Genomic DNA, 25,599 nt, shown 5'->3' with positions numbered 1-25,599 from the left:
ACAGTGCAGGATGTTAATGAGACTATCACAGGTTGGCCCACATGCATATAAAGGGGAAAGTATGACCATGGGTAGGTTGAGGAAAAGCAAGGAATAATGCCTTTATAAAAGATTTCTAATAAAACATAATTTAGTAGGACACAGTCCGATTCTAAGACAAAGGATTTTTATTTTTGGAAAATAAGGAGCCTGTACAAACTAGAAAGGGACTAACCTACGGTAAATGACAAAAGAGGCTGTTAAAGATATGTTTTATTTGGTAAACAGGAGAGTGTAGCTATATTTATGATATAACTAAAAGTATTTATTTAGATACTAACACCACTACTGATTGATTATATTGAGAATATCTTGACCAATGGCTTATTTTTGAAGCTAAGCTCGTGGACCCCACCATCTTATGGAAGATACACCGGGGTCAGTAACCAGCCCCACTAGCTGATATAGCGACTGTCTTTGAACTAGTTTTCCAAGGGTCACGTCATAAATTTATGATTGTTTTTAATTATTAAAACATTAAAGGACTTTCAGAGTAAGATTTCTCATCTTAATTCATTGTCCGAGATCAAGAAACCGTCAACTTTTGAAAAACTGACCGGCTATTGATATTTAGTCCACTCCACATATACATCTGGTAGCGATCTCCTCTCAACGATACTCTATCTTTCCTACTTCTGTTTTCGGTATATTGTTAGTATTATTCATTATTAAAGTCCAAAAAAAAAGAAACAATCAATAAATCACTCTATTGCTTCCACCTCTGGGACTCGTCGCCCTCACTCCAGACAGTCTCGTTGTAGCCTAGCTCCTGCTTGACACGTGCCACAGTGGAAGCGTCGCCCATGTTCTTACCACTATTATCACTGATCTTGATGGCAGGCATATGGTTCACTTCCTTTAACTTGATCACAATGTTCAACGGCTGAGACTTGGACCCGTCAGAGGCGGTCTTGAAGTCATTGGTAAAGAAGGTGCCGATCCCAAAGGATGCAATTAAACCATGGGCATCCGCCTTCTGCTTGTACAAAGCGCACTTTTCCAAGTTGAGCGAATCAGAGTAACAGACAATCTTGGAGCCCGCGGCGTAGCCTAAAGACTGATAGTGTTGGGCAATTCGCTCGGTATACACCAACGGGTCGCCCGAATCCTGCCTTACCCCCGTATAGTAATCAGTATATGGCTTGACAAAGTGCTTTAAAAACGCTTCCGTACCAAAGGTGTCGGTCAAGGCTAATCCAGCATTGGACGCCCCAAAGGTTTGAATCCAGTAGTCCATTGCAAGCTTGTTCCCGTTGACATAGTCCTGGGTGATAGATGCAACACCCATAAACCATTCATGGCCCACAGTACCAATCGGCTTCACACCATATTGCATCGCCAAAAGCACATTCGACGTTCCCAACAACATCTGGGGTTTGTCAGAAGTAGCAGCATACTCACATAAGCCCTGGACGACCATTTCTTGGCTCCGGAACGATCTTCTTCTGCGGGTCCCAAACTCACTAAACACGCAGTTATTTGCAAACAACTCCCGGCACTTGTGTTTAGCCTGTTCCACCTGACCGTCATAGCTCCAGTCGGTGTCGACGAAGCGGAAGTACGCTTCTGAAACAAGTGCTAGCACAGGAATCTCATAGAGAATAACGTTCGCCCATTGTCCTGACATTTCTAACCCGAACTCGCCGTCCTTTGTCACATACCGCACCTCCGACGAGGGATTCAAGCGGAAAGTCTCTAGATATGTCAAGTACGCCTGGGGGAGGTACGGGATTTGCTGCGCAAGATACGCAATTTCGGCTGGATAAAAGCGCAATTCACCAAGTAACGCAATCTGTTGCTGCAACCACGCAATCGCCGCCGCGTTGAGCTTCATAGAGGGCGTTCTGTTGGTGTAGGCGTAGCACACAGGGACGGTGGCAAAGTGCGTGTACACCGCTGCGTGCATTGTGAGTTTGTACAAATCGGTGTCCAAAAGGGACGTGATAACGCCCCGTGATTGAGACATATTTGTGGGTTATAGAGAAATGAGTGACGAAGAGAATGAGACAGGTTTATATAATTAATTCGAGTCGTCGGTTTGGCCGTCCTGCACCAGCTGCCGTCTATCTACGCGTATCCCAAAAGGGGTATGGTAGGCGAACGCAGCAGTATTGGAGGCCCCAGCCCTGCAACTTTTCACTCCTCCACCATAACTATGTTGGTTCATCCTGAAGCCCATATCAGATATTCTTTTACATGATGAAGGTGTTTAACGATTATGAAATTGACAGCTACCTCCTGAGCTTGAACTCGCAGCACATCCAGCGATACCAGAGAATACTAGCAGACGTGCTTCTCGCGTATGCCGCGGACCCTACAATTATCCCACAACGGACCGTGGAGCAAACCATGTTGGGTCCCACTCACTTATTTATGCCCACAACTGGTGCAGATGTGGGTATCAAGGTTCTTACCTCTTCCCAGGAAGGCTTCAAGGGTGCTACCTTCATCTTCAGCCCGTTGAACGGCGAGTTGCAATGCGTGTTGAATGCGTACACATTAACGGCCTTCCGCACCGCCTTGGCCACCACTTTAGCCTTGGTAAAAGTCCAGCCAATTTCTGGGTACAGGGAAAACGAAAGTCTCATTGTGTTTGGCGTGGGGCCGCAGAGTTTTTGGCACGTCAAACTCACCGTTACGTTGTATCCTGGGAGGTTCAGCACGGTGTATGTGGCCAACCGTACCGTCTACAACGCGGAAAGATTCATCACGGAGAAGTTTAGCAGCGCATTTGGGGGAATCCGCTTTGTCCCATTATCTACTGTCTCTCAAGACGCCGAAGTGGGACAGGCTGTGGCCGAGTGTAGCGTCATCTTCGGCTGCACTCCCTCCACGGTCCCTGTTATCAGGGGTGAGTGGCTCTATGCTAGCAGAAAGTTGTCTTATGAAGGCTCCAAATTCATCGGCCTAATCGGAAGCTATAAACCGCACATGATGGAGATTGACTCGGAATTGGTTGAGTGCTACACACAGGAACATTCGTTCATTGTCGACTCCAAAGAGCACACGCTCCACGAGGCGGGTGAGTTCATCTCCAATAGTATTGATGGAACTAAGCTCGTTGAAGTTAGTGAATTGTGGGGTGAATCTGACCACAACTTTTCCCTGCTGAAGTTGGTTATTTGTAAGATGGTCGGCTTAGCTATCATGGATGTGGCAGTGGGTAGCCAGGTCATGAAGGATAACGTGACATCGGATGCCGGCGTCAGCGTTGCCTTCTAGTCTTTGTTAAATTTCATGTAATACTACACAGGCTAATAGTAAGTTTCTAGAACATACTAGCAGACGCAAGATCATCCACGTTGAGCAACCCAACACCCGCTTCAATTAAGCTCCTCCAGATCTTATCCCTCTTGTAGCGTGGCCATGCAGGTAACTCCCAGATACGCGAGTAAAACAACTGGGCCTTCGCATTTTCCGTGAACGGCTTGAAACCAGCCTTCAAGTATTTCATTTCCACTTCGGTAAAGTCCCCGGTATCCAAGATTTTTGTGTTGTTGAAAACTGTCGGGTTATCCGAGATAATTCCTTCCAATGCACCAGATGCAACCTTAGAATATACCTGATACTTTTCCAAGTCAGAATCATATGTGGTATTGGCATTGTTGTTAACAAGCATAAACGAGTTCAACGGAGCATCCAAAAACGTGTAAAGCTTCTCCACGTTCTTGTCGATGTACGATATTTCAGGTATGCCACCAGTAAGGATGAGCGTCAATGGGCCACTGTAACCGATATTTTTCTCCAAATTGTAATAGCTCAAGTAGCCTTTCTTGATAAAGCGGTCCAAGTACTCTGGTAATCTCTCAAACGTTCCGGCAGCAGCCCTTTTGACATCTAAAAAGAGAAACAATGTTTCGTGAGGATCGTCGTAGAACACTCCATTCTTGATACTGGAGTTACTCCAGTCATAGGAATTAGAATTCTCCAAGAGGCCCCAGATGTGATCGAGGTAGAGGCTGTTCAACGTTTTGGATGCGTTCAAAAATTTAGAAGTATGGCCCACGTAGATTTCGTTCATATCAAAGTTCTTGTCTTCGGATAATTTTCTTGGAAGGTCCTTCCCGTCAGCATAATACCAGATATCAGCCTCTACACTCTTGACACCTATCTTGTATGCGTCCCAGAATGGAACCTTGCGCCAGTAGTCGTTGTGCGAATGGATTGGAAGGATGTCTACCCCCCTGGTGAATTCATCCACTGAGTAGGACCGTTCGTGGGTTTCTCTGTTGGCAGATTCAGTTTCCAAGGACTGGGGCTCAAAAGCGTTTTGCCATTGGCTCAAATGTTGTCTATTATAGACGAGTGTGACGCCCGTGAAAGCTGCCGTCCATATAAGAAAGATTGTGGCCCATAACTTCTTATGTGCATTCGTGTTTTTGGTCATGCTTAATTCAGTCATTTCTAGAAAGACATTCCAGTACTTCAATGCTGTATCCTTCTGGAAATCCTGGAACAGGTGCTATTGTATGCTCTGCTACTGTTTGTGCTATTTATTATTTAGTGGGGTATGAAAAAAAAGGTTCCCGTCACTTTTTCGGCATTATGCTCGGTGCCAGCATGTCACTCATCTGTGCATTAGCTTAAACACCTGGGTGGAATTCCCAATCCGGATTTTGATTCTCTCAGAGAGAAATATTTACGGTCACTATCGTTTAGCTTGGAGCATACAATTTTCCAACGTGGAAAGGCAAGCAAGAGCATACATATAAATGGATTCTGTTAACGCTAACTCTACATCCACCTTGCAACGCCCCTTTTTTTAGTCTAGGTAGGTTTGTATATGACTAGTCTAGACTGGTGTTAAAATAGGTCTAATGATAGTACCACGGTCAGAGAAATGTAACCGCTAATATTTATACATATATTCGAATATACCCGTAAACTGAAGATGATGTGCTCAACCCTGCAATCAGATCAATTGAACAGCTAGCTGGAATCTAAGCTACCTTACGAGAGTACGCACGATGTGATATATAATAACATATCGTCGATCAATCGCCAGTTCACTCTAAGTAATACTAGTCTTGCGCCCGTACACTCCAGCGGTCCAGCTTCCCGGCACTCCTTTTCAAACTTAACTTTTTAGTGCAACTGGAATGTCAACCTTTAGTGTCATGTTGTATAGACTCCTATACGATATCTTCGTAAATTCCAAGCTATATCACGTGCTGAAAATTATCCATATAGAGATAAATATCAGTTCCACGTGATGTTGTTGTACGAAAATCTAAGGGAAAAGCAAGCATGAATACACTGCTTAAGGGCAGTTGACACTCGTAGTTTTTCCCTATGGCTAAAGACCCTGGCCCTTGTTGAAGCCTAGGCTGCACGTACATGTAGCACTTACCTGTGCATTTGCTCAACGTAAAACATCCGACATACATACTGTACGAATATCTACGCCATCACATGGTTTCCGGCGTATTACTTCTGGTAGAGCACAAAGTACGTATACCACCGATGATATATGTATACTAGGGGGAGCTAGTGGCTTAAATAGATGCTAAGATGCATGCGTATATGCGCGAGAGTCTTTGGCGCGCCACTCCATGATGCAACTTGAGCCCGCTGATGCCGGTTGTCGGTGCTTTCGATATTTTCGTAACATTGTACCGAGTAATACCTGCATGTATTTGCAACCAGTCTTTTGCACAAAGCAGAGAATTGCAACATATTTTACATACAGGCCTGTAGTCCCAGGCTCTTAGTTCCAGCCTAATGTGATACAGTTTAGGCTTTTAGTAAATGTGAGTCTAACAAGCTGGGGGGTACTTTTGTTTCCACGATCCACTTCTGACGCTAATCTCCTCTAGCCCTTATAATTTCTAACATTGAGTTAAAGCCCACCTACCTTGATAAAATGTACCTGCACTGTCGTTGACGTAGGGGGACTGTTGACGCCTTATATATATGCACATATCCACCCCCCATTGACAGGGCTCCTTGGCAATCCGCTCAGCGGGAGTTAGCGGCCGCATGACTAATATCTGTTCCCAGCCCCATCGCCCCAGAGTTTTTCTACGGCCGATTTGATAGTATGGGCTCGCCTGGAGTCCTAGCATTATTCTTCCTCGACTACATCTAGGCTTTATCGGGCGACTCCACAGGCTATTCTCTTACTAATGCACGGCTAAGACGAACCGGAGACTAGAATGTAGCAGTTTCTTACAGTTGCATGTGGACCAGTCGGACTTCCTGCGAGCTCTAGCAAGGGTTCCTCAATGCTCACATATACACGTACACCTAAACCCCATGCCGTGGAGCACTAGACCAAGGAGTCGATGACTGTAAACCGTATCCTCGTACAGACACGCATTACATTGCACAATAGTGGTCAGTACTAGTGATTTCACTCTGAGGTGAAGTCACTGCAAAAGTATGTTCTGTGACTACTTGCCGTAGAAGATTCTTTGGTTCGGGTGCAGATGTATCCCTGAAAAGGCAAAGCGAGAGAAACAGGAATATGCCTAAAACAGGGAACGTCCGCCCTAGACATAAAGCCCATAGAACATACCAGCTGAAATGTTAAAGTATATCTAATCCTAATCTATTAGTTCCAAAGATCTCGAAACATTTGAAGCTATTAGGGTTTTTCTGTCTGCACTTCACTTTACGGATTTTAGCAAATATGGCTAGCACATATTGCATTCGACGGATATTTGGTGGATATACACAGTGCTTACAAGCCTATTTGGCCTGAACTTCCGTCTTGAGCCTTTGTCACGATGAGTGTTTGTGCCGGTCCATGCTTCCTTTAGGCAGCATTGATGGGGATATCAGGAGCATAAGCGGGTGTACGAAGACAAGCAACCGACCAGGGTTGAAAGTGCTTATATACCTGATATGCGTCGTGCTGAGAATAGAGCCAAAAAACACCGCTTTGTTCCTGGGTTCGGTATACTAAGATACATACATTATAGAAGAAAGAGACAATAACATTTTAAATGCACTGCATAACTCTATTATTTTGCAACAATTAACTTGGCTCTTTATTGGCACGTTGTGGGAACGGCTATCAAATCGAGAAGCACGGAATTTTCTACATGCATGCCTAAAAAATATCACCGATATTTGGTATTCTCTTAAGGAAAATTTAAGTCGATACATGGAGCTGGCTCAGCAAAAATACTGCAGAACGAAGGGGAACACACGTGTTAAAGGATACATCATTGAAAACCTCATGGATAACGATTTATCTCGGGTATTATTCATCGCTCCAGTCTATAGCATACACTCATAGATAACGGCCAAGGCGCGTATGTTTGATAGAGATTTTTTTTTATTTCTAGATTAAACATGCTGCCATTTTACTTGCAGAAGAACAACCCCCCCATGTCGATCTCATTTACCGAGAAGCAAGCACCAGGAAATCAGATAACGAGGGCATAAAGAGTTCTCCAGAATGGATATACTAAAGTAGCGAGCAGAGAGGAGAAAAGAATATATATATATGTATATATGAACGGTAGGCTTACCCACTTTATCATCGATTGAATTTCGTCCGATGCTACGGTGATAGACCACTCCGATACCTGACACATGATAGTCTTATAGTGGGGTGAGTCAATGCCTGAGTAATCGGGTACCATAGCAAAACTGAATATCCACACCTAGCTATTACCATGTCTGACTCCGAAACATTTGGCCTACACTGTACATGCGTTCTATTACTGTAAGTGAGACACCACATTCATTGCTGCCAGAGAATTATCAACATAGGCTTCTCGAATGACCAGCATTACCGACAATAGGAAAGTTTTAAGAGCAGCGCCCTCGATGTTTCCCACTGCGGCCTTTTTCTATACCTTACTCTGGAGTCGGGACAATCCATAGTCTTATAAAAGTCCCGGCGTTTGAGGATCGCTCATATCTCTTCGTTCATCCTGGAGGTAGAAAATCCAGACAGGGATTAAATAGTCTGCACCCAGCGTGCATTGGGAATCCCGCTCACATCTGAGGTGCTGCACATGCACAGCTACATGCGTGTACATGAAGGTAGCAGGACGAGGGGACGTACAATAATTAGTTATATTTGTTCCAGCTGCACTTACCTGGTCACATAGAAACGCTGTGAGAAAACCAATTTTTTACTTATATCCATCCATTCATCCAAACATCTGTTTCATGGTTTCATAAGACTGTATTCTTTGATCCTTCGCGCATCCTAACTAAGCTCGTTAATCTCTCTGGCCCCAAACGAAAAGTTTTCTACTTTTCATATTATTGCTCTTCCTTTGCAAGCCAACTCTATAGTGTTGCAACCTTACTGTTGCCTCAGACCGAAGTTTTCCTCCCGTGCGCAGTCTTGCTTTCTGCGTAACCGGCTAAAGTTTGATTTTTTACGTGCGACTCATTCATCAAGGTTTTCTAGTCTTGTTCCTGTTCCGTTCCTGGTGCAATTACGCTCTGAGCAACTCACGTCACCAACTTTGCGTCTAAAACCACCTTCTTTCGACTTCCACGTCTTTTTGACAAAGTGGCTAGTCTATTAATCCATCTCTTCAAAATCATCTGTGTTTCCAGTAACACGCAACGTCCATGTCTAGTTACGCTCTGAAGGACAAGAATCCTTCAAAGAAGAGCGCCTTCGTCGAGAAGCTCTTCCTGATGCTCTCAGAGCCGTCCCTCGCCAGCGTCATCTGGTGGACACGAGGCGACACTGAGGGCACGTTTGCACTATTACCCGGTGGTGAGTTCTCCAACTGCCTCACAAACTACTTCAAACACGGAAACATCTCCTCCTTCGTCAGACAGCTCCACATGTACGGTTTCCACAAGGTCAGCGACTCACAAACTCCGTCCAACGACAACTACGACCCCAGCTCCAACGCGCCACGGCCAGACCAGCCGGTCTGGGAGTTCAAACACTCGTCGGGAAGGTTTAAGAAAGGCGATGAGGAGTCGTTGAAGTATATCAAACGTCGCACGTCCACCAATAACAACGCGTACGACCTCGACAAGGACTCCAAATATGCTCGGCTGGGTTTCGCATATACCCGCGAGCATCCGCAAGAGTATGTACCGCAGTACTACGTGTATCCGCAGGGATACTATCCGGGGGCACCTCCGCTCCAGCAGGCCCAGGCTCCCGGCTACTTCGTCTCGACCCTGGAGTTTCCTGTACACCATCCTGAACACCACGTGTATTCCGCGTACGACAATGAGCGCCCGCACCCGCAGTTCCGCTCGCTCTCAGCACCGTCCCAGTCGTACTTCCAGTACTCACAGTATCCACCGCAGTATCCGCAACCGTACTCGTCGGCATATCTGCAGCCATACTCACAGCTCCAACCCCACCCTGCCCACCACCCAGCTCCTCACCAACCCTATCCCGCTCCTCAAGCCTCTCACCAAAACCCCCAGAAGTCCCACCTTCCACATTACTCGCAACCACCCGCCCCTTATAACAGAACGCCATCGCCTTCAGCGGGAAACCCAGCAGAGGTGCTGTTTTTCGGTAACTCGAGACGCAGATACCCATCTGTGCTACTCGATCCGTTGGCACCTTCGCCTGTCGAATATGCCCCAAAGAATGTGTTGCAGAAAAGTACTTCTGCACTTTCGTTGATTCAAAAGTCGTTCTCGCAGCTCCAGCCACCAACGGAAAGACCAGATGCCGCTGAAATACCAGTAGGGCAACCTGCTTTGGTGCGGCAGCCAACATCGTTGCCTACAGCTATTGAGAAACGGCTTGCGGTACCCAGCGATCTGCGAACATCGTTGCCGCATATTGAGGAGCTCCGTTCGCAGTTCAGACCGTCGATAATTGCCTTGCATGCGGCACCGCCCTCGCTTTCAGGGTCCAGCGTAAGCACGACGGCGAATTCCTCCATCTTCTCGAAGTCATCAATTTCATCTATCGCATCTCTCAACGCGCATCCGCCTAGTTATGACAACAAAAGTTCAATCTCAACCTTGTTGAACTCCTCTGGAAATGGAAGCGAAAATTCTGTTGCCACCCTTTCAGGCGAGCTGTGTGACTCGCCTGAACCGGTAGGGCGAAAACGATCGCTTTCAGATGGAGAAGAGGGGCGTCCGGCAAAGCTTTTGAACCCGAAGCTAGCTAGTGGAGATGAAGAAGCAGAAAAAATGTCTGTCACTTCGTTGATGTCAGCACCAGTGGTGATACAACTGAAAGATGTATAGGGAAATATGAATTATCTGATTATTTTGATCCGTTATGACCTTGTAGTTCATTTATTATATATATATATATATATATAATACGACTTTTTCTTTGACCAGAATGTGCAAATATATACCCTAACAGAGTCCTGTACCGGAAAAATAGTGGATGTTGCGAGCACTAGAATGTATGAGGCTTTTGGATTCGTATTTACATTCCTCAGTCTGCAGTCATTTGTAAGTTTATATTTTATAATATCTATCATATAAGAGCATAATTTATTCCTTCCCAGTGATTGAATACTACGATTATATATTCGGCGTCTAAGGGAGTGATATGTATTGAAGAACCGGGTTACACCCCGTTTTTCCACGTGTGACTTCTTTTTATATCCAGTCAAGACAATAACTTATTCATCATATACGCCAGTGTGTAGAAGGCGTTGTAACCTTAGAACCAACCCAAATGAGATGGAAGATGAATGATACGAGATGGCTGTAATCCGAACCCCAGAAGCTTTATGGCTCACTACCGGCAGAAACTGGTCTCTTTTCATACTCAGGGTGTGTTAGCCATGGTACCACTAAATTTAAGCAGTGTATCTTAAAATTCCCTGTCCGACGGTAAATGCCTCTATAGATCTTTAAAATGGTCTCTTTTTAATCTTGGATTCAAACATCAAGTTGGAACCCTTCTTAACCGATCTTTGAGATCGAGCATTGCGCAACTCATCCTCATCATCTGAATAGTCATCCTGAGGCTTCTTTTCCAGAACACCGGAGAGGGGTTTCTGCTTTTGTTTGGCATCCTTTATAGCATTAGCAATGGTGTCTCTCTTGCCTCTTTGCTGCTGCTGGAGATCAGGTTTCCCGACTCCGCCATTCTGCTGGATCTTCTTTCTCTGGTCGTTACGCACTTTATTCGATAGGGCCTGCAAAGCTTTGGAGCTGTTTCTGGAGACGTTGCTGCCGGGCTCGTTTCTGGTATTCTTCTTCAACCCATCGAGCTTCTTGTTGCTGTTCATGAAATCGCCGATAGTGGTGATTCTGCTGTTGGCGGCAACTACCGAGGAAAGGTCTAGACCAGATCCGGAATTGATCACTGGTAAATCGAGGAAAGACATGAGACCTGGGGTTGCTTCCGGTTCATTATGCTCGGTGGCTTCGCCAAGGTTCATCCAAGAGAGAATCTTGGTGTTTGTGTGCGCAACTGCAAGCTGGAATTTCGCTTGGAGCTCTTGCTTCTTCTTTATAGCCCTGACATTAGCGGCTTTCGATGAATGAACATTATCAGACATTATCGTGTATTATCTTACACGATACTGGTCTGGGTAGACACATACGACGCTTTTGGGTCGCATAAAAATATTTTTTCTCTCCTGCATGTACATTTGTTTGAGACACGGGGTACTGTGTCTAAGCTTGGTTCAGGCTAGCGAGAAACATCTTTTTGGATATTAGACATGAGGCGGCACCAGGCAAAATTTTGGTGAAACAAGTTATAGTCCAATTGATTGGTGGGAATTAGAACTTAGCTTATACTTTATATTGGCTGGGCTATATACATATACATGTTTAATCTACGCTAAGCAACACAACGACAACGGCACCCAGGCTACGTGCATCTGACATTCCAGCATGTACCCAACCAAACTACCTTCCTCTGTGCATAAGCCAACATTTTCAGCAGTATAGCCATATATGCTTTCCTATCATACGGCCCAGCATTTGTCTGTGCGAAGTACCGCTTGTGTAATTGCCTGGTGTATCCGAACGAAGCCTTTGTTTGAACGTTCCTATGTACCAGGAGTACTGATTATATGCTTCTTTTTGCTCCGTGAAAGAGTGGATTGATGATTGCTGGATGTTCATAAAACGCATATCCAAAGTACAAGGGGATTCACCCGAGAAAAATAGCTATAGGTTAGGTCCATACTCTTCTGAGTCCGGTGTAACTGTGCCATACCTTGGTATTTTTCATCTTGATTTTTCATTCTTTTTGTGAGATCCTTTCATATAGCCGCTTTATTTGATATACGAGGAGCGGTCGAGGACTTATTCCAAGCCATTCCCCGTATATTTTACGGATATGGATTTAGGTCTAGTGTTTCATCATCTCCGACCGCATTTACACGGCCGCAGCTCTATTGATTGGCATACCCAAACAACATCAGCCCACACATACACATTCATGTATGGTAATGTGGGTTCCTGAAGTGACCATCAATATATCGGTTTAGTTGCAGCAAACGTCAGTTCCCATGCAACGAGGTACCTCGACAAGATATTCGAAGGCTCAGTCTTCCACAGTTACATGTGATGCTGGAAGAAGTGTAATCGCCACATAGGTGGAGATCTGCAGTGTGCGATTCCTCTATGACAAGCGAATGACGCCGCGTGAGATTATCTCTGTGTAACATAGAATGAGATTGCTCGCCATGCAAGCAGGGAGGGCTGATCTATCTGCGCATGGGTATAGATGGCTTCTCGTGCCAATATCGACCGACGTCATGTGGTTAGCCTGGCACGTTTCAAATTAAGAATGTGACCCATGTCGTAAAATGTCAACAGTTAGAGAGGGGTTCTGGGGTTTTAGTCACACCTGTGTCAGGGATTGGAACATCGAAGAGTGCATTAAGCTGCCGATCCGTAGATCTGCAGTCTGTAGAGCCCAGTCCCAAAATCGCCGTCAGTTGTACTATACAAAGGGATATGGTTTAATGCGTTACTTAGGTTAGAGGAAATTAGTGTTATTATCGGATTCTGGAATGTCTCTCGTTATCTCGGTGCTGGTCGTATTAGACCAAAAGATACGGAAGGGATAACGCTTAATTTGATGGCATTTTTGGTCTCAGTATTCCTGGGTATATGCTGGGTTAAAATGCTGGCAGGAGCTGAAGCAACAGCTCCGGAGGACGTTATGGATATTGGGGAAGATGAGAAAAATATGCATGTCACCTACTTTTTGGCCGAGTCTTGCTGACTAAAATCAACTCGCTAACGTCTGAACGAATGGTCTCAGCAAACAAGTCTCTTACCCTGGAACAATCAGAGCTTCGTCATCGAACATGAAACAGAAGATTTACGAGTTTCACCTATCACCAGGAATAATATAAGATTTGGCAGAAGTACTATCTGCCGAGTGTCTTGCAGATCTTTACGTATGGCTTGCATGAGCAACCAACTGCAGGTCGCGATCCACCGTACACCTCATGCAGTAGACAGTGGGATGAGAAAGCGGTGAGCGATAAGCCCCTTTCTATTATCACTTCCAGGTGTTCACAAAACACCTGGAAGTGAAAGGATAATACTTTGCCAAGGAGCTAGCTTGGAAAATTCTCGGATGTAGCACCAGGTGATGGGCGGTGAATCTCGCTTTGAATTTAGAAGCCCTATTAATGAAAAGTTCCAGTGATAAAAGAGGCCTTAATAATGAGGGTTGGATAAGACACGACTCAGTTTTGGGATACAACGGTTCAATCTTAGGCCTTGAAAATATATATTGACCCACTTGCTACTATATGTATACATCATATATACATGTTTGGCCCTCTGAGCCTTATCATAAAATATGTGCAGCTGAGTCAACTTGGTCTGAAGTCCTGAAGGCTAATTCAGGCCAGGCATATTGGAATACTTTATTGCATTACGTTATCAAGCTCTATAGACGTATAACGTGTGCAAATAGAGCTTAATGGAATCGGAAAAAAATTGTTTTGTGGGGTATCCTAAGTGGGGGACTCTGATCCCAAATTTCTCCTTATCGGAAAAAAAAAGAATAACTGTCTGACCTATGGCAGACCCCCACTACTATCAGGATATTCCGGATCGCACCGTTTGAAAGATGTCAGCTACATTTTTCCCGTAGTCTTCCCGGGGAATTAAGAGCCCTGGCATGTCCAAGGGTCGGAGGAGCCGAGGCTCGGAATTTTGTCACAAGCAAAAACCGGCCATTTACATCGCACGTTCACCTCCGATATTCCCCTATACACGAGTCCTCCATCTCTACCAAGTGCGGGGGAAGATTCCCGGCTTCCCTTCTCACGGTTTATATTAATGCCACCTTCCACCCCAAAGGCCGACTATGCTATCCGTCGCGTACCAGCGAGGCTTCTCTCATATCTCTAAATGTAAGTACTAAAGGATAGACGCTTATGTAGGATTCTGCGAATGTTATTGCCGTTTTTACACGTTCAGCGTCTCACGCTCGCTCTGATATATCGGCCACCCGCACATGTTTTTCCGAGAACCGCGAAGAGGGAAAACGCGGCACCCTATATGCCTCCGCCCAGATCGGATATATCTACAGCCTAGTAAAGATTCACGCGAAATGACGGGGGAAACGAAAAGATATAAACCAATTATTACAAGTAATAGAAAGATCCGCCAGATCCCTAAGTCTCGAGTATAATTAAAAACGGGTATTCAACCGCTTTGTTCCTCAAACAGTGTAGACAAACCTCCATGTGGAGGCCATTTCCACGTAACATAAACCCCGGGGGTATCTCGGTTCGCTGTTCTTCCTATGATATATGCAGGATAATTCCAATCTGAGGAGGGGGCCTCCTCGCGCCGTGCAGACTTCGAAAAACAAAAGCCGGGTGTTTCCATTCGCGGTCGGTTGTCAGACCTCCGAATTCGCTAACAAAACCCAGATCAAAGTGAGGGGACGGACACCCGTGCGTCTGAGCCGGGAAAAAAACACGACGGGTGCGCTACGTGCTTAGGCGCCAGCCCGACACCTATCGGCTCGAATGGGGTCAATGGCGATTTAAGAATATATCTAAACCTTTTCTTTTACTCTTTTTTCTCTCTTTTTTTCCCCTACGAGCTCAATCTAGTAACCAAACACAATGTTTTCCAGGTCCATCACTCGCCCTATGGTTCGCGCCGCTAAGGTATGTAACCTGACACTTTTATGAAAACTGGCTGTCAGCCTGCCGTCCAATTGTCTCCCGCTACTCACAAGTGGAATACTAACTTTTCAGGCCGCCTCTCAGAAGAGAAACTTATCCTTGCACGAATACCGTTCTGCCGCCCTCTTGAAATCCTACGGTATCGGTATTCCAAGGGGTGAAGCTGCCGACACCCCAGAAGGCGCCTACAAGATTGCCCAGAAGTTGAACTCCGAAGACATGGTCATCAAGGCCCAGGCCTTGACCGGTGGTAGAGGTAAGGGTCACTTCGACTCTGGGTTGAAGGGCGGTGTCAGAATCGTCACCTCCCCTGAGGAGGTCAAGGACTTAGCCGCCAAGATGTTGCACCAAAAGTTATACACCAAGCAAACTGGTCCTGCCGGTAAGGACGTCACCGCTGTCTACATTGTAGAGAGATTGTTCGCCAGAAGAGAAGCCTACTTGGCTATCTTGTTGGACAGAGCCACTCAACAGCCAATGATCGTTGCCTCCGCCCAGGGTGGTATGGACATCGAGGGTGTTGCCCACGAAGACCCATCTGCCATTAAGACCTTCTACGTCGACATGAAGAAGGGGGTTACTCCAGAATTGTCTGCCGAGGTCGCCGCCGTGTTGGGCTTCTCCCAAAAGGCCCAACCAGAAGCCGCTGAAACCATCCAGAAGTTGTACCAATGCTTCGTCGAAAGGGACGCCACCCAGATTGAAATCAACCCATTGTCTGAAACCGTTGACAATAAGGTCTTTGCCATGGACGCCAAGTTGGGGTTCGATGACAACGCTGAGTTCCGTCAGACCGAGGTTTACTCCTGGAGGGATTTCACTCAGGAAGACCCAGAGGAAGTCTTGGCGGCCAAGTCCGGCTTGAACTTCATCAAGTTAGACGGTAATATTGGTTGCTTGGTCAACGGTGCCGGTTTGGCCATGGCCACCTTGGATATCATCAACTTGTACGGTGGTACCCCAGCTAACTTCTTGGACTGTGGTGGTGGTGCTACCCCAGAGACCATCGAGTCTGCCTTCAAGTTGATTTTGTCTGAAAAGAAGGTCACCTCCATCTTTGTCAACATTTTCGGTGGTATTGTCAGATGTGACTACGTCGCCGAGGGTTTGATTGCCGCTGCCATCAACTTAAAGTTGGATATCCCAGTGGTTGTCAGATTGCAAGGTACAAACTTGGAGAAGGCCCAGGAAATGATCAAGAACTCCGGTTTGAAGTTGTTTGCTTTTGAAGATTTGGACCCAGCCGCGGAAAAGGTTGTCCAATTGTCTGAAATCGTTCAAAAGGCCAGAGACGTCAATGTCAAGGTTTCCTTTGAATTGTAATTAACGGAGTCTCTTCTCAACAATTAAAGCATGGCTAACTGCCATGTGCCAAAACTCATCCTGGTGCCCTGCCCGGCTTTATTTCTTCCCTCTTTCTTTACCCTCTTAATATATTCTGATTCCTTAGGGAATAAACGCTAATTCAATTGTAATGCACGATGCTACCAGACCCCTCTGAATGATACAGCGAGGTCAAATGTAGTCGTGTACATCGCAATTAACTGGTAATCGCACTCGCGTTCAAATCGCCACCTGCGAAGTTGCAGCCTCAAAGGAGCAGCAAGACACAAGACACCACTCAATAGGACCAAGAGTCTATCTACCAGCCCAATTATCAACTGCTTTGATATAAACACACATACAGTCTCAATGTTCTTAACCAGAAGTGAATATGATCGTGGTGTCAGCACCTTCTCTCCTGAGGGGAGATTGTTCCAGGTCGAATACTCCTTAGAGGCCATCAAATTGGGGTCCACAGCCATCGGCATCGCCACTTCCGAGGGTGTCATATTGGGTGTTGAAAAGAGAGTTACATCGTCGCTTTTGGAATCCACCTCCATCGAAAAGATTGTGGAAATTGACCAGCACATTGGCTGTGCTATGAGTGGGTTGACCGCCGACGCCAGAAGCATGATTGACCACGCGCGTGTCTCCTCGCTTAACCACAACTTGTACTACGACGAGTCTATCGGTGTTGAATCCTTGACCCAGTCCGTGTGTGACTTGGCGTTAAGATTCGGGGAAGGTGCCGGTGGCGAAAAGAGATTGATGTCAAGACCATTCGGTGTCGCCTTGTTGATTGCCGGGTACGATGAAGATCACGGCCCACAGTTGTACCATGCAGAGCCGTCGGGAACCTTCTATAGGTATGATGCCAAGGCCATCGGCTCCGGCTCTGAGGGTGCACAGGCTGAGTTGCAGAACGAGTACCATTCGTCTTTGACTTTGAAGGAAGCGGAATTGTTGACCTTGAAGGTATTGAAGCAGGTTATGGAGGAAAAGTTGGACTCCAATAACGCGCAATTAGCCTCCGTCACCAAGGAAGGTGGGTTCAAGATCTACGATGATGCCAAGACGGCCGAAATTATTGCTCAATTGAAGGAGCAGGAGACCGACGAGGCTCACGCCTTGGATTAGATATGTACTTTAAGAAAATTATGCAACATAGAAAATGAAAAGAAGAGAGAACATGTGTCGATTCAAAGAGTGCTTCATATACCAGATATCCTTTACCTGGGCTTAGATCTTGACTTTGGCCTAGAGTCACTATGAATGGCAAATTACCCGTATATACATCATCTGTACGGATTAGTTGACCTGATAAAATGGTGGCCCTAATATGTATTGTACAGGCGATACTATTGTCACTCCAATTTATGTTTCTTGAGTCATTAATGATAGGCAGAAGCCTCTATGCTAAGCCAGTGCTGCCATACCCCTTACATCGGTATACATTCATAGTTGGATACCTAAATCGCAATTGTGGTGACTATTTCACTGGTCCTTAAACAACTTTTCGATACCCCTCGCAATATCTGAGCTATTTTACGAACCAGAAAAGTGCTAATGAGAATTAGGGCGCCCCGCTTCCCTCTCGCCTTACACAGTTTTGCACTCCGCTAGCTGCCAAAGCGATCACGGTAAACACTTACATATGGTCCATAAAACTTTCATAAAATACCTACCTATTCAATCATATGAGAATACTCGGGCACCTCTTTGATCTTGTTGCTGAAGAACTTCTCTAATTTCGATGCGTGCTTGAAGTACGTGGTAGTCTCGTTATTGTACGACCGGCAGTTGTTGAACACGAGCCTGGCGTCGTAGATAAACTCCTCCAACGTTTCGTAGTGATCGTTCTCCAACTTGGTCTCCATGGTGCTCAAGTCCATCGGCTCCTTGATCACCTCGTAGTAATCCGCCACCTCGACCCTGTTTACAGGCTGGATAAACGGCCAGGCAGATGGGTGGTTCTGTACTTCGGTCAACAAGTTGGCCATAAATGCGTAGTGTGGTCCCTTCTTAGGTCTCTGGGCTAAAGCATCCATCTCTGGCGTCCAGCCTGCCTCCTTCAACCCGGGAATCGTCATCGGGTCAATGGGCTTGAAGTTACTCTCTTTAAAACAATTCAAACCGTCTCGTACAATATGGGACTTGGAAATGGAGCGGATTTTGCGCTGGATAGCCGCCTTTTGGAGCAAGAGAATCTTTGCGCTGTCGAGGTACCGGATGCGCGGGAGCATCGAGCATTGCATCAATGTCCCGCCCTCATAATCCTTAATGTAACCCATCCAGATAGATTTCTCAAGAGTGATTTCTTTAGTGAACCCTTGTTTCTTGAAGTATCCGATGGCGTAGTTATCGGCATACGTCAAAAAGTGCCGCATTTCCGATGTGGCGCGCACGTAGTCCTTCAAATGGTTCATCATGTGCGCACCATAGCCTCGAACCTGCTCCGTCGAGCTGATCGCACAGAACACAATCTCCGCAAATTTCCGGTTGTTGAACGGTTTGTACGTGATACCTCCCACGACCGTGAGCGGCTTTCGTACCACCGCAATCGACAAGTGACTCCGGTCATACACCAAGCGCGCGATGTACTCCTTCGGCATGTTTGGTAACTGCTTCTGGAAGATGTTTTTGAGTCCCGTGAGTACAATCATGCTTTCTCTGGAACTGTCATTGTTCACCACTCGAAACTCGATGCGGCCCTCCTTCTCCTCAAGCACTGAAGGCCGTTCCTTGAATGAGTATTCAATACCATCAAACTCAAACTTTGTTGTGAGTTTGTTTTCCTCCACTTCATCTGTTTCATTGGCTTCTTCTTCTTCTTCTTCTTCTTCTTCTTCGTCTGACTCGGATTCGTCACTATCTTCTTCTTTTAGTTCCGAAACGGCTGTGTGGTCAGACTCTTCGTCCGGATCGTCTTCAATCTTGACCCGCTTCTTGCGTCTCAGGTCGCCCTCATCCTCGTTTGATACTCTTCTTTTGTCACTGGATGTCATTTTGGTGATTAGCTTCAATGCAATGGTGTTTATGCGTCGATGGTTTGTTATGTAGCCATGATTTGGATAGCATCACGTGAATTTTGCTTATGTAAGCAGGTGATACTGAGCGAGCTCTGCCGAGGATCTGATTTAGATGAAATTCTCGTGGATATAGAATCAATGTTCCGAATTTATTAAACAACCATGAAAAAACAAAATACGGGGAAGTAATTTTACCTTTTAGGGCTAGTATTGATGAAGACTTTTCTGTTACCGCAACCACGACAAGTCCCATTTGCAACAATAATTTGTTAATAGCCTTGCATAGATGTCAGACGGACTCGATACATTTATATAACGAAAGATAGCAGTTCAATGATACATATAAAATTACTGCAAGTGGTATAAACTTTATAAACTCACTTTTCTGGCACGTTATGTGGCACACGTACGTTGGTGAATTTCTTAATCATAATTAAAGTTCGATATAAAATACTCTCCATCAAGACTCTCAATTCGAATAAAACCAACAGTCCAACTAACGCCACTCAGAATCATCGTCATCGCTGAGATTGAGCTCCTCCATGGCCAAAACCGCGGCTTCAGCCTGCCGCTGAACCTCCGTCAACCCACTAACGTCTTCCACATACTTATAGTTGTTGAGACACGTCTTGACAAAGTCCCAGCCCTCTTGCTCGTATTTCTGTAAGATAGGTACCGAACAGGCTGAGCAGTGTGGATAATTGGCGGTCGTCAACTTAATGTTCTCAAAGCTGTGCAAAAATCCCCTGATCTGGTGGGGAACGGCGCCAAGAATCGTCTGGCCGTTGGTGGTATACTGTCTGTCTTTATGTTGAAGAAGCGAAACCAAGACTTCCACTGCGAGAGCTGAGGCAATCATTGCCACGCCAGGCCTAGTGACGGTGCACATTTGGTCCAACGTTCGGTCCGTGAGACTGTCGTTTGGCGCTACCACGTCATTACAGAAGTAGCATCCCAATCTCTCTGTCTCCTCGTTTCTGAAGCTGCCATGACGCATCACAAGGTAGCTATCAAACCCGAGAGCCGCGTTGATGACAATTTTCTGCTTGACATTACCGATGATGGTGGGCAACCAGCGGGTTTCTCTCGAGTCCATCAACAAAAAAATCACATCATGCGCCTCAATCAAGTCCACTAATGTCTTGTAGTCACGTTCTTGGGTGGCTTCGTTCGTGAGCGGATGACCCACCATTGGTACCTCCAACTCATACCCCTGAGCGTTGGCTAGTGGAAAGATTCGCTTCAACGCAGCAGCAGCAGCCTCTGCCTTAGGCTTACCTCCATCCACACAGTCAGCAAACTCGAACAATGGCTGTCTGACGGGATTAGAAAACGATACTTTTCCATTATCCACCAAAGTGATGTCACGGAACCCCCAACCGAGAAGCGCACGCGATACATAAGAACCTAGCGTGCCAGCACCGAGCAACAAGCACTTGGTGGCCTTCATCACGTCAAGATCGAGCTCTGGCGCAATTCGCCACTTCATCAACTTGAGGTTCAAGTCAACAGCCTGGTCGGCAAGCTGGATAGGGTCGATCAATGAGCCAAGATCCGCCACTTTCGGCCCAAGCTTATTTTGGCTCGTTCGCTCCCAACCAGTCACTTTGACATTCGTAGGGTCAAAGGACGCTTCGTTGAGGGATAAGCGCAACATAAAGGAAGCTTTCGGATTAGCTCGGTGGATGCAGACATTCACCCGTGTGTACCCGTACGTAGCTAGGAGGAAGAGGTAGTTTCGAAGGTTCCAGGAAGGCACCCCGTCGATCGAACTGGTGTCCACAAAGCCAACCGTGATATCCCTCAAAGTGGAAGAGCTAGAGTGTGTGACAGAGCCATGGGTGCTCTGGAGCGTCAGTAACGGCTGGATCTGGGAACCATTGAAGAGGAAAAGCTCTGGCAAATCGTCCCTCTGTTGAATCGCATTGATAAGTTCTTCATCGACGCTTTGCTTCTCGTATGTCCACTCACTTGCGAGTGCAGGAAAGGCAAGCCAGTAGTAGAACTTGTACTTCTTCAAATCAGAGAACACAAGCACCGAGAAGGGCGTCACCGTGCTCTGGAGGGCGGAGCCATCCTGGATATGGGCTAGAATCTCCATCCCGGCATCTCTGAGGAATTTTGCCTTGTCTGTGCTCTTGAACTCCTCGATGGTGTTCACATTGTATACGTGCCCTTGCTGGAAGAAGTTGGACCGCAGTGGAAGTGCCTCCTCGTACGATTCCCTGGATTCGAAGCTGCTTGAGCTTAAGTTGAGGCTGGGGGGTTGCTGAGGTTGGAGAGATCGAAAGTTGGTGTTGCCGAGGATATCCACCCTTGAAGAGTCAAGCCTAAGATGGTTGAGCTTCAAGTCCGATAGCTTCGTGAAGAAGGAAGAATCCACGAACGAGTGGATGGGCGCGAACTGTAACATAGGCATAGTATGGCGTGCAAAAGGGCAATAGACTGGGCAGTATTCTATGAATTTAGTAGTAGGTTATGGCGTGGTAAGCGGCCATTAACGTATTGGTTGAGCTTGTAACGAGGTATGTATGTGGCTTGCCACATGTGGGGATAGGGCTTGACTTTATAGAGACGCATACACAGACGTCATATTTAGATCACGTGCCAAAGGGAAAGCTAAATCCAAATTGACAGGGAAACGGAGGAGTCAGATTTTGGAATGAAAATTATTATAGGCGGGTAATAAAGATGAGATAAGGTCGTAAAAGACTCTTTATAAGTTAAAGATATTTAGACTTTGAATGTTTACAGCTTAGCTTATAACCAAAAAAGGCAAGGTGTGCCCAAGACGAGGGGTGTCACGGAGGTCTTTCAAGAATTGAGGGAGAAGCCAAAAAAGAAACCTTGATTTAAACGCTATTTTTCTTTTTTTATTTGACATTAACTGGCTTTTACCTATTTAGTTTCCCAATATAATTCTATGATCATTAAATTAAAAATCTTTTTGTGGCTTAGAGGTTTGCCATTTTAAATTACAATCAAACTCGTCAGATATACTATCATTTATTAATAGATTCTTTGTCGTTTGTTCCGTTAACCGGATAGCTTTGGTGCCCTTACTTTTTACGTATCCAACGATCTACCATTTATTCTTTTCCCGTTTTATCCATACACCCATTCTCCCTCGACTTTATTTTCTAACCCAATTACTCATATCAATTCTAGGCTATACTACGCCGTGTCTACACCCTTACAAAAAGTGACTAGGTATCTACTTTCAAGTAACTTTATTCCAGTATTTTTTTTCTCTCGAAGTGATTCTGCCCAACAATATCTGATGCTAACGGATCTGCATTCATTTCAGTAGTGAGTATACATCTAATGTTAGGTATATACGAAACTATTATACAATAAGCTTGTCCAACCCCTGGAGGAGCTCTCGAATATAAACAATCATGTTATGTTCTCGGGATAAGCTTAAGCTGGCCCACTTAACCTTCAAGGGTCATATCATCCAACTCGTCCAATAATTCATCGATATCAATAAGCGGAGCATCGTCGTCTTCTTCCATCTCGTCGTCCTCCTCCATCTCCTCCACATTCCCGTATGGGTTCTTTTGCGACTTGTACATGTTGATTGTCTGTCTCAACTCCGCGTCCTCTTCCAACTCCTGCAAGAAGAGCTCATAGTCTCTCTCAGATCTCTCGGCGTCCTGCTTCGCAGATCTAGTTTCGTCGTTGGCGACAATATCGGCGTGCTCCTTCGCCATTCTCTTCAACTTCCACTCTCTGTTTTTGGACTTCTTGGTTCTTCTTGGGTAGTATTTCTTGACCAAGACCACATCTGGCAACTTGCCGGACTCCACGCTGTCCCAGAGGTCAGAGTTAAAGTTAGAGTTGCTGGTGAAGTAACCCATGGCAGAGTCACCCGGATGCAAGAGACTACCCAAGTGCGAACTGACGTAGAAAGTATGGTCATTGACTCCCATGTCGGAGGCTCTAGCACACGTTACATCACACAAGACCCACTTTCCACGGGTCTTTCCGGTTGGCTCAACGTCCAAGATAATAAACTCCACAAGCTGGGTGGAGTCAACCAAACATGGGAACGGGTTTCTCCAGTAAATACCCGGGGCGAGGTCCGCCTTATCGAGGGTGTTAGGGTCAACGAACTGAATTGTGTTGGAGATCTTGGAGCACAAGACGATCTGCGAGATATTTCCGAGCGACTGCGCAAGCTTCTTTGGCAAGACGACCAAGTCGTCACGACAGATCGGCACGATTTCCACCGAGTATGTGAATTTGTACTGTGAGTTACCGGACTGGGTGTCGGTAGAAACCAATTCCTCGGACTTCTTGTTCTTAATTGGTACCACGGCATTCAAAAAATCCAACATCTTAGCGGCATGGTTTTTCTGCGCGTAGAAGAAATCCAACCCGTCCTTGTTTTCCTTGATCGAAATAGTGTCCGTGTGCGCGTTGTGCTTCAAAATCAACTGTTCGAGATACAAAAACGTTCTTTTATGGTGCACCTTCTGCCTGATTTGGACTGTCGCTCTCCAGGTGTTGGTGGTGTACGACTTGGCACAGTCCGGACACTGCATAGCAATGACAATGTATTCAACTTCAAAGTTTTGCTGGACGATGGTGTTGGTCATGGCTTCACCCTGCACGGTTAACTTGACTCTGAGACGTCTGGAGTGAGGTTCGGTCCAAATAAAAGCAGCGTCAATCAATCTGACCTTGCTCAACCCTCTCAACCTTTTCAAACACAAGGCCAATAACTCTCTGGATTCCAACTCGGCCTTGATCCACTGGCCCGGAGGCTGCAAGTAACGTTCACAGTTTCTGCAGAAGGATACGTTGGCCTCTCTTGGGATCCCCAGGGTGATATCGACGGTCAATCTGATGCAGTCGTAGCACATCACGAGTCCGGTGGAACCGTCCATTGGGACACCACAGTGGCAACACAAGACGGTAGCAATAGGACCATGCTCAGTAGGCTGGAGTTGGGTATAGTTAGACATGGTAGATGTTCTAAAAAATAGTTAAGAACGGTAATATGATGTTCAAAGCGGCAAATAAACTTATTAGAGAAAAGTTTGCAAAAAATTCTTGTCATGCAGCAAAAATTGTAAGGCTTATGTAAGCGATGAGCGTGCGGCGCACAGGGCGAAGTGCAACCAAGGCCGGGTGGCGAGTCGCTGACAAATACTGTTTCACTAGAAAGAAGAGTCTAGAAGGTTTAAGAATCGGCAATGAGCCATGTTACTGAGTCTATAACGCGCAAATTTGTAACCTGGAGAGCACTATTTGAAATTGCAAAATAAAAGCTATCCGGGCCTTGAGCTATTTCCTTCTAGCCAAAACCCGTTTGTGCCCTGCATTTAAGAGTGGGGTCTTGCGTGGAGGTCGTTGGAACCCTGAGGCTGATCACCCCTTCACCACTTAGATACAATACGGATAAATTTTTGCAATAGCACTGTAACGCGGCCTTATTTGTTCGCCAACTTGTAAATCTCTGATTTGGTACAGCACCCTATGGGTGTTTGTCAATTTCTCCTTGGTTCGCACGGCCACTTACCTGAAAAGTCTCCCTTACGATGAATACCCGTCGATGATGAGGCCTATATTGATCCCTAGCAATACCACCACAATACAACTAACAAGAAGGATAGTCGGGAGACTGGACACCGTTTTAATCTTCCCCGAGGCATAGTGTCGAATCGTCTTGACGTAGTTGAAGCCACTGACTACCAACGAACTGAGGGCGAGCGTGATAAGCAAGATACCCACGGGCAACGTGAATTTTGATCTATGGAACCCGTCGTCTTCAGGCAGTGAGGAGGACTCCAAGCGGTAGTTGAGCACCATGGCGACGCTCGTGAATGCCAACGTCGCGGAAAACCGCGTGAACGTGAGCGTTGTTCGCTCCGCCTGGAGTCCGTCTCGTGGCTGGGAGGTGGTGTTTTCCATGATAAGTGACGGGTTGAGACGGTAGAGCAACGACGTCCGTTCATCTGTGATCGGAGAGGACATAGGTTGGTTTGATATATTGGTTCTATATTGGTTTCCCAGTGAATTGTGCCTGGAGTGGTCTTTAAAACAAGAAGGACTCTGAGGACGTGAGATCTTAGGTTAGCCCATTGATCAGCCACATTTAGCCTGACCTGCATGTGATGGCGACTTCTCTCTTAAAATTGTGTAGCACGACATACTAC

General features: G+C 46.0%; 13 protein-coding genes across 13 annotated transcripts; 5 read left to right on the top strand and 8 right to left on the bottom strand.

The window, feature by feature from the left end:
- Positions 1–631: 631 nt before the first annotated feature.
- On the bottom strand, positions 632–2,053 carry NPT1 (nicotinate phosphoribosyltransferase). Its single transcript, XM_019128501.1, has one exon. It carries the CDS (start codon positions 2,003–2,005, stop codon positions 746–748), a length of 1,260 nt encoding a protein of 419 aa, XP_018985923.1. The 5' UTR covers positions 2,006–2,053; the 3' UTR covers positions 632–745.
- A 182-nt stretch (positions 2,054–2,235) lies between these two features.
- Positions 2,236–3,261, top strand: BABINDRAFT_7308 (uncharacterized protein; the record flags this gene model as incomplete). The annotated part of the gene is made up of 1 exon (XM_019132602.1): positions 2,236–3,261. One exon carries the CDS (start codon positions 2,236–2,238, stop codon positions 3,259–3,261), a length of 1,026 nt encoding a protein of 341 aa, XP_018985922.1.
- Positions 3,262–3,307: 46 nt separating this feature from the next.
- BABINDRAFT_179909 (uncharacterized protein) lies at positions 3,308–4,454 on the bottom strand (the record flags this gene model as incomplete). Its single annotated transcript, XM_019131108.1, has 2 exons — positions 4,293–4,454; positions 3,308–4,265 (listed from the first exon to the last, which is right to left on the bottom strand). Exons 1-2 carry the CDS (start codon positions 4,439–4,441, stop codon positions 3,308–3,310), a joined length of 1,107 nt encoding a protein of 368 aa, XP_018985921.1. The 5' UTR covers positions 4,442–4,454.
- A 3,698-nt stretch (positions 4,455–8,152) lies between these two features.
- On the top strand, positions 8,153–10,327 carry SFL2 (Sfl2p). The gene has a single exon (XM_019128500.1). It carries the CDS (start codon positions 8,581–8,583, stop codon positions 10,186–10,188), a length of 1,608 nt encoding a protein of 535 aa, XP_018985920.1. The 5' UTR covers positions 8,153–8,580; the 3' UTR covers positions 10,189–10,327.
- Positions 10,328–10,444: 117 nt separating this feature from the next.
- On the bottom strand, positions 10,445–11,399 carry BABINDRAFT_160851 (uncharacterized protein). Its single transcript, XM_019128499.1, has one exon. The coding sequence runs from the start codon at positions 11,343–11,345 to the stop codon at positions 10,812–10,814; it is 534 nt and encodes a 177-aa protein (XP_018985919.1). The 5' UTR covers positions 11,346–11,399; the 3' UTR covers positions 10,445–10,811.
- Positions 11,400–11,721: 322 nt separating this feature from the next.
- BABINDRAFT_160849 (uncharacterized protein) lies at positions 11,722–12,361 on the bottom strand. The gene has a single exon (XM_019128498.1). It carries the CDS (start codon positions 12,046–12,048, stop codon positions 11,851–11,853), a length of 198 nt encoding a protein of 65 aa, XP_018985918.1. The 5' UTR covers positions 12,049–12,361; the 3' UTR covers positions 11,722–11,850.
- A 1,613-nt stretch (positions 12,362–13,974) lies between these two features.
- BABINDRAFT_160848 (uncharacterized protein) lies at positions 13,975–14,356 on the top strand. Its single transcript, XM_019128497.1, has one exon. It carries the CDS (start codon positions 14,063–14,065, stop codon positions 14,222–14,224), a length of 162 nt encoding a protein of 53 aa, XP_018985917.1. The 5' UTR covers positions 13,975–14,062; the 3' UTR covers positions 14,225–14,356.
- A 666-nt stretch (positions 14,357–15,022) lies between these two features.
- LSC2 (succinate--CoA ligase (GDP-forming) subunit beta) lies at positions 15,023–16,485 on the top strand. The gene is made up of 2 exons (XM_019128496.1): positions 15,023–15,065; positions 15,156–16,485. The coding sequence occupies exons 1-2, from the start codon at positions 15,048–15,050 to the stop codon at positions 16,404–16,406; spliced, it is 1,269 nt and encodes a 422-aa protein (XP_018985916.1). The 5' UTR covers positions 15,023–15,047; the 3' UTR covers positions 16,407–16,485.
- Positions 16,486–16,775: 290 nt separating this feature from the next.
- Positions 16,776–17,543, top strand: PUP2 (proteasome core particle subunit alpha 5; the record flags this gene model as incomplete). The annotated part of the gene is made up of 1 exon (XM_019131685.1): positions 16,776–17,543. The coding sequence occupies one exon, from the start codon at positions 16,776–16,778 to the stop codon at positions 17,541–17,543; it is 768 nt and encodes a 255-aa protein (XP_018985915.1).
- A 548-nt stretch (positions 17,544–18,091) lies between these two features.
- Positions 18,092–19,688, bottom strand: GCN5 (histone acetyltransferase; the record flags this gene model as incomplete). The annotated part of the gene is made up of 2 exons (XM_019130782.1): positions 18,092–19,332; positions 19,631–19,688. The coding sequence occupies 2 exons, from the start codon at positions 19,686–19,688 to the stop codon at positions 18,092–18,094; spliced, it is 1,299 nt and encodes a 432-aa protein (XP_018985914.1).
- A 45-nt stretch (positions 19,689–19,733) lies between these two features.
- APG7 (Apg7p) lies at positions 19,734–21,891 on the bottom strand. The gene has a single exon (XM_019128495.1). The coding sequence runs from the start codon at positions 21,852–21,854 to the stop codon at positions 19,932–19,934; it is 1,923 nt and encodes a 640-aa protein (XP_018985913.1). The 5' UTR covers positions 21,855–21,891; the 3' UTR covers positions 19,734–19,931.
- Positions 21,892–22,869: 978 nt separating this feature from the next.
- NMD3 (ribosome-binding protein) lies at positions 22,870–24,405 on the bottom strand (the record flags this gene model as incomplete). Its single annotated transcript, XM_019130404.1, has 1 exon — positions 22,870–24,405. The coding sequence occupies one exon, from the start codon at positions 24,403–24,405 to the stop codon at positions 22,870–22,872; it is 1,536 nt and encodes a 511-aa protein (XP_018985912.1).
- Positions 24,406–24,976: 571 nt separating this feature from the next.
- On the bottom strand, positions 24,977–25,417 carry BABINDRAFT_7299 (uncharacterized protein; the record flags this gene model as incomplete). Its single annotated transcript, XM_019132600.1, has 1 exon — positions 24,977–25,417. The coding sequence occupies one exon, from the start codon at positions 25,415–25,417 to the stop codon at positions 24,977–24,979; it is 441 nt and encodes a 146-aa protein (XP_018985911.1).
- Between the last annotated feature and the right edge of the window lie 182 nt (positions 25,418–25,599).

The sequence above is a fragment of the Babjeviella inositovora genome (assembly GCF_001661335.1).
Source record: "Babjeviella inositovora NRRL Y-12698 unplaced genomic scaffold BABINscaffold_4, whole genome shotgun sequence".
Lineage (NCBI taxonomy): Eukaryota > Fungi > Ascomycota > Pichiomycetes > Serinales > Babjeviella > Babjeviella inositovora.
Note: the sequence above shows the minus strand (reverse complement) of the source record. Positions and strands in the feature narration are given on the sequence as shown.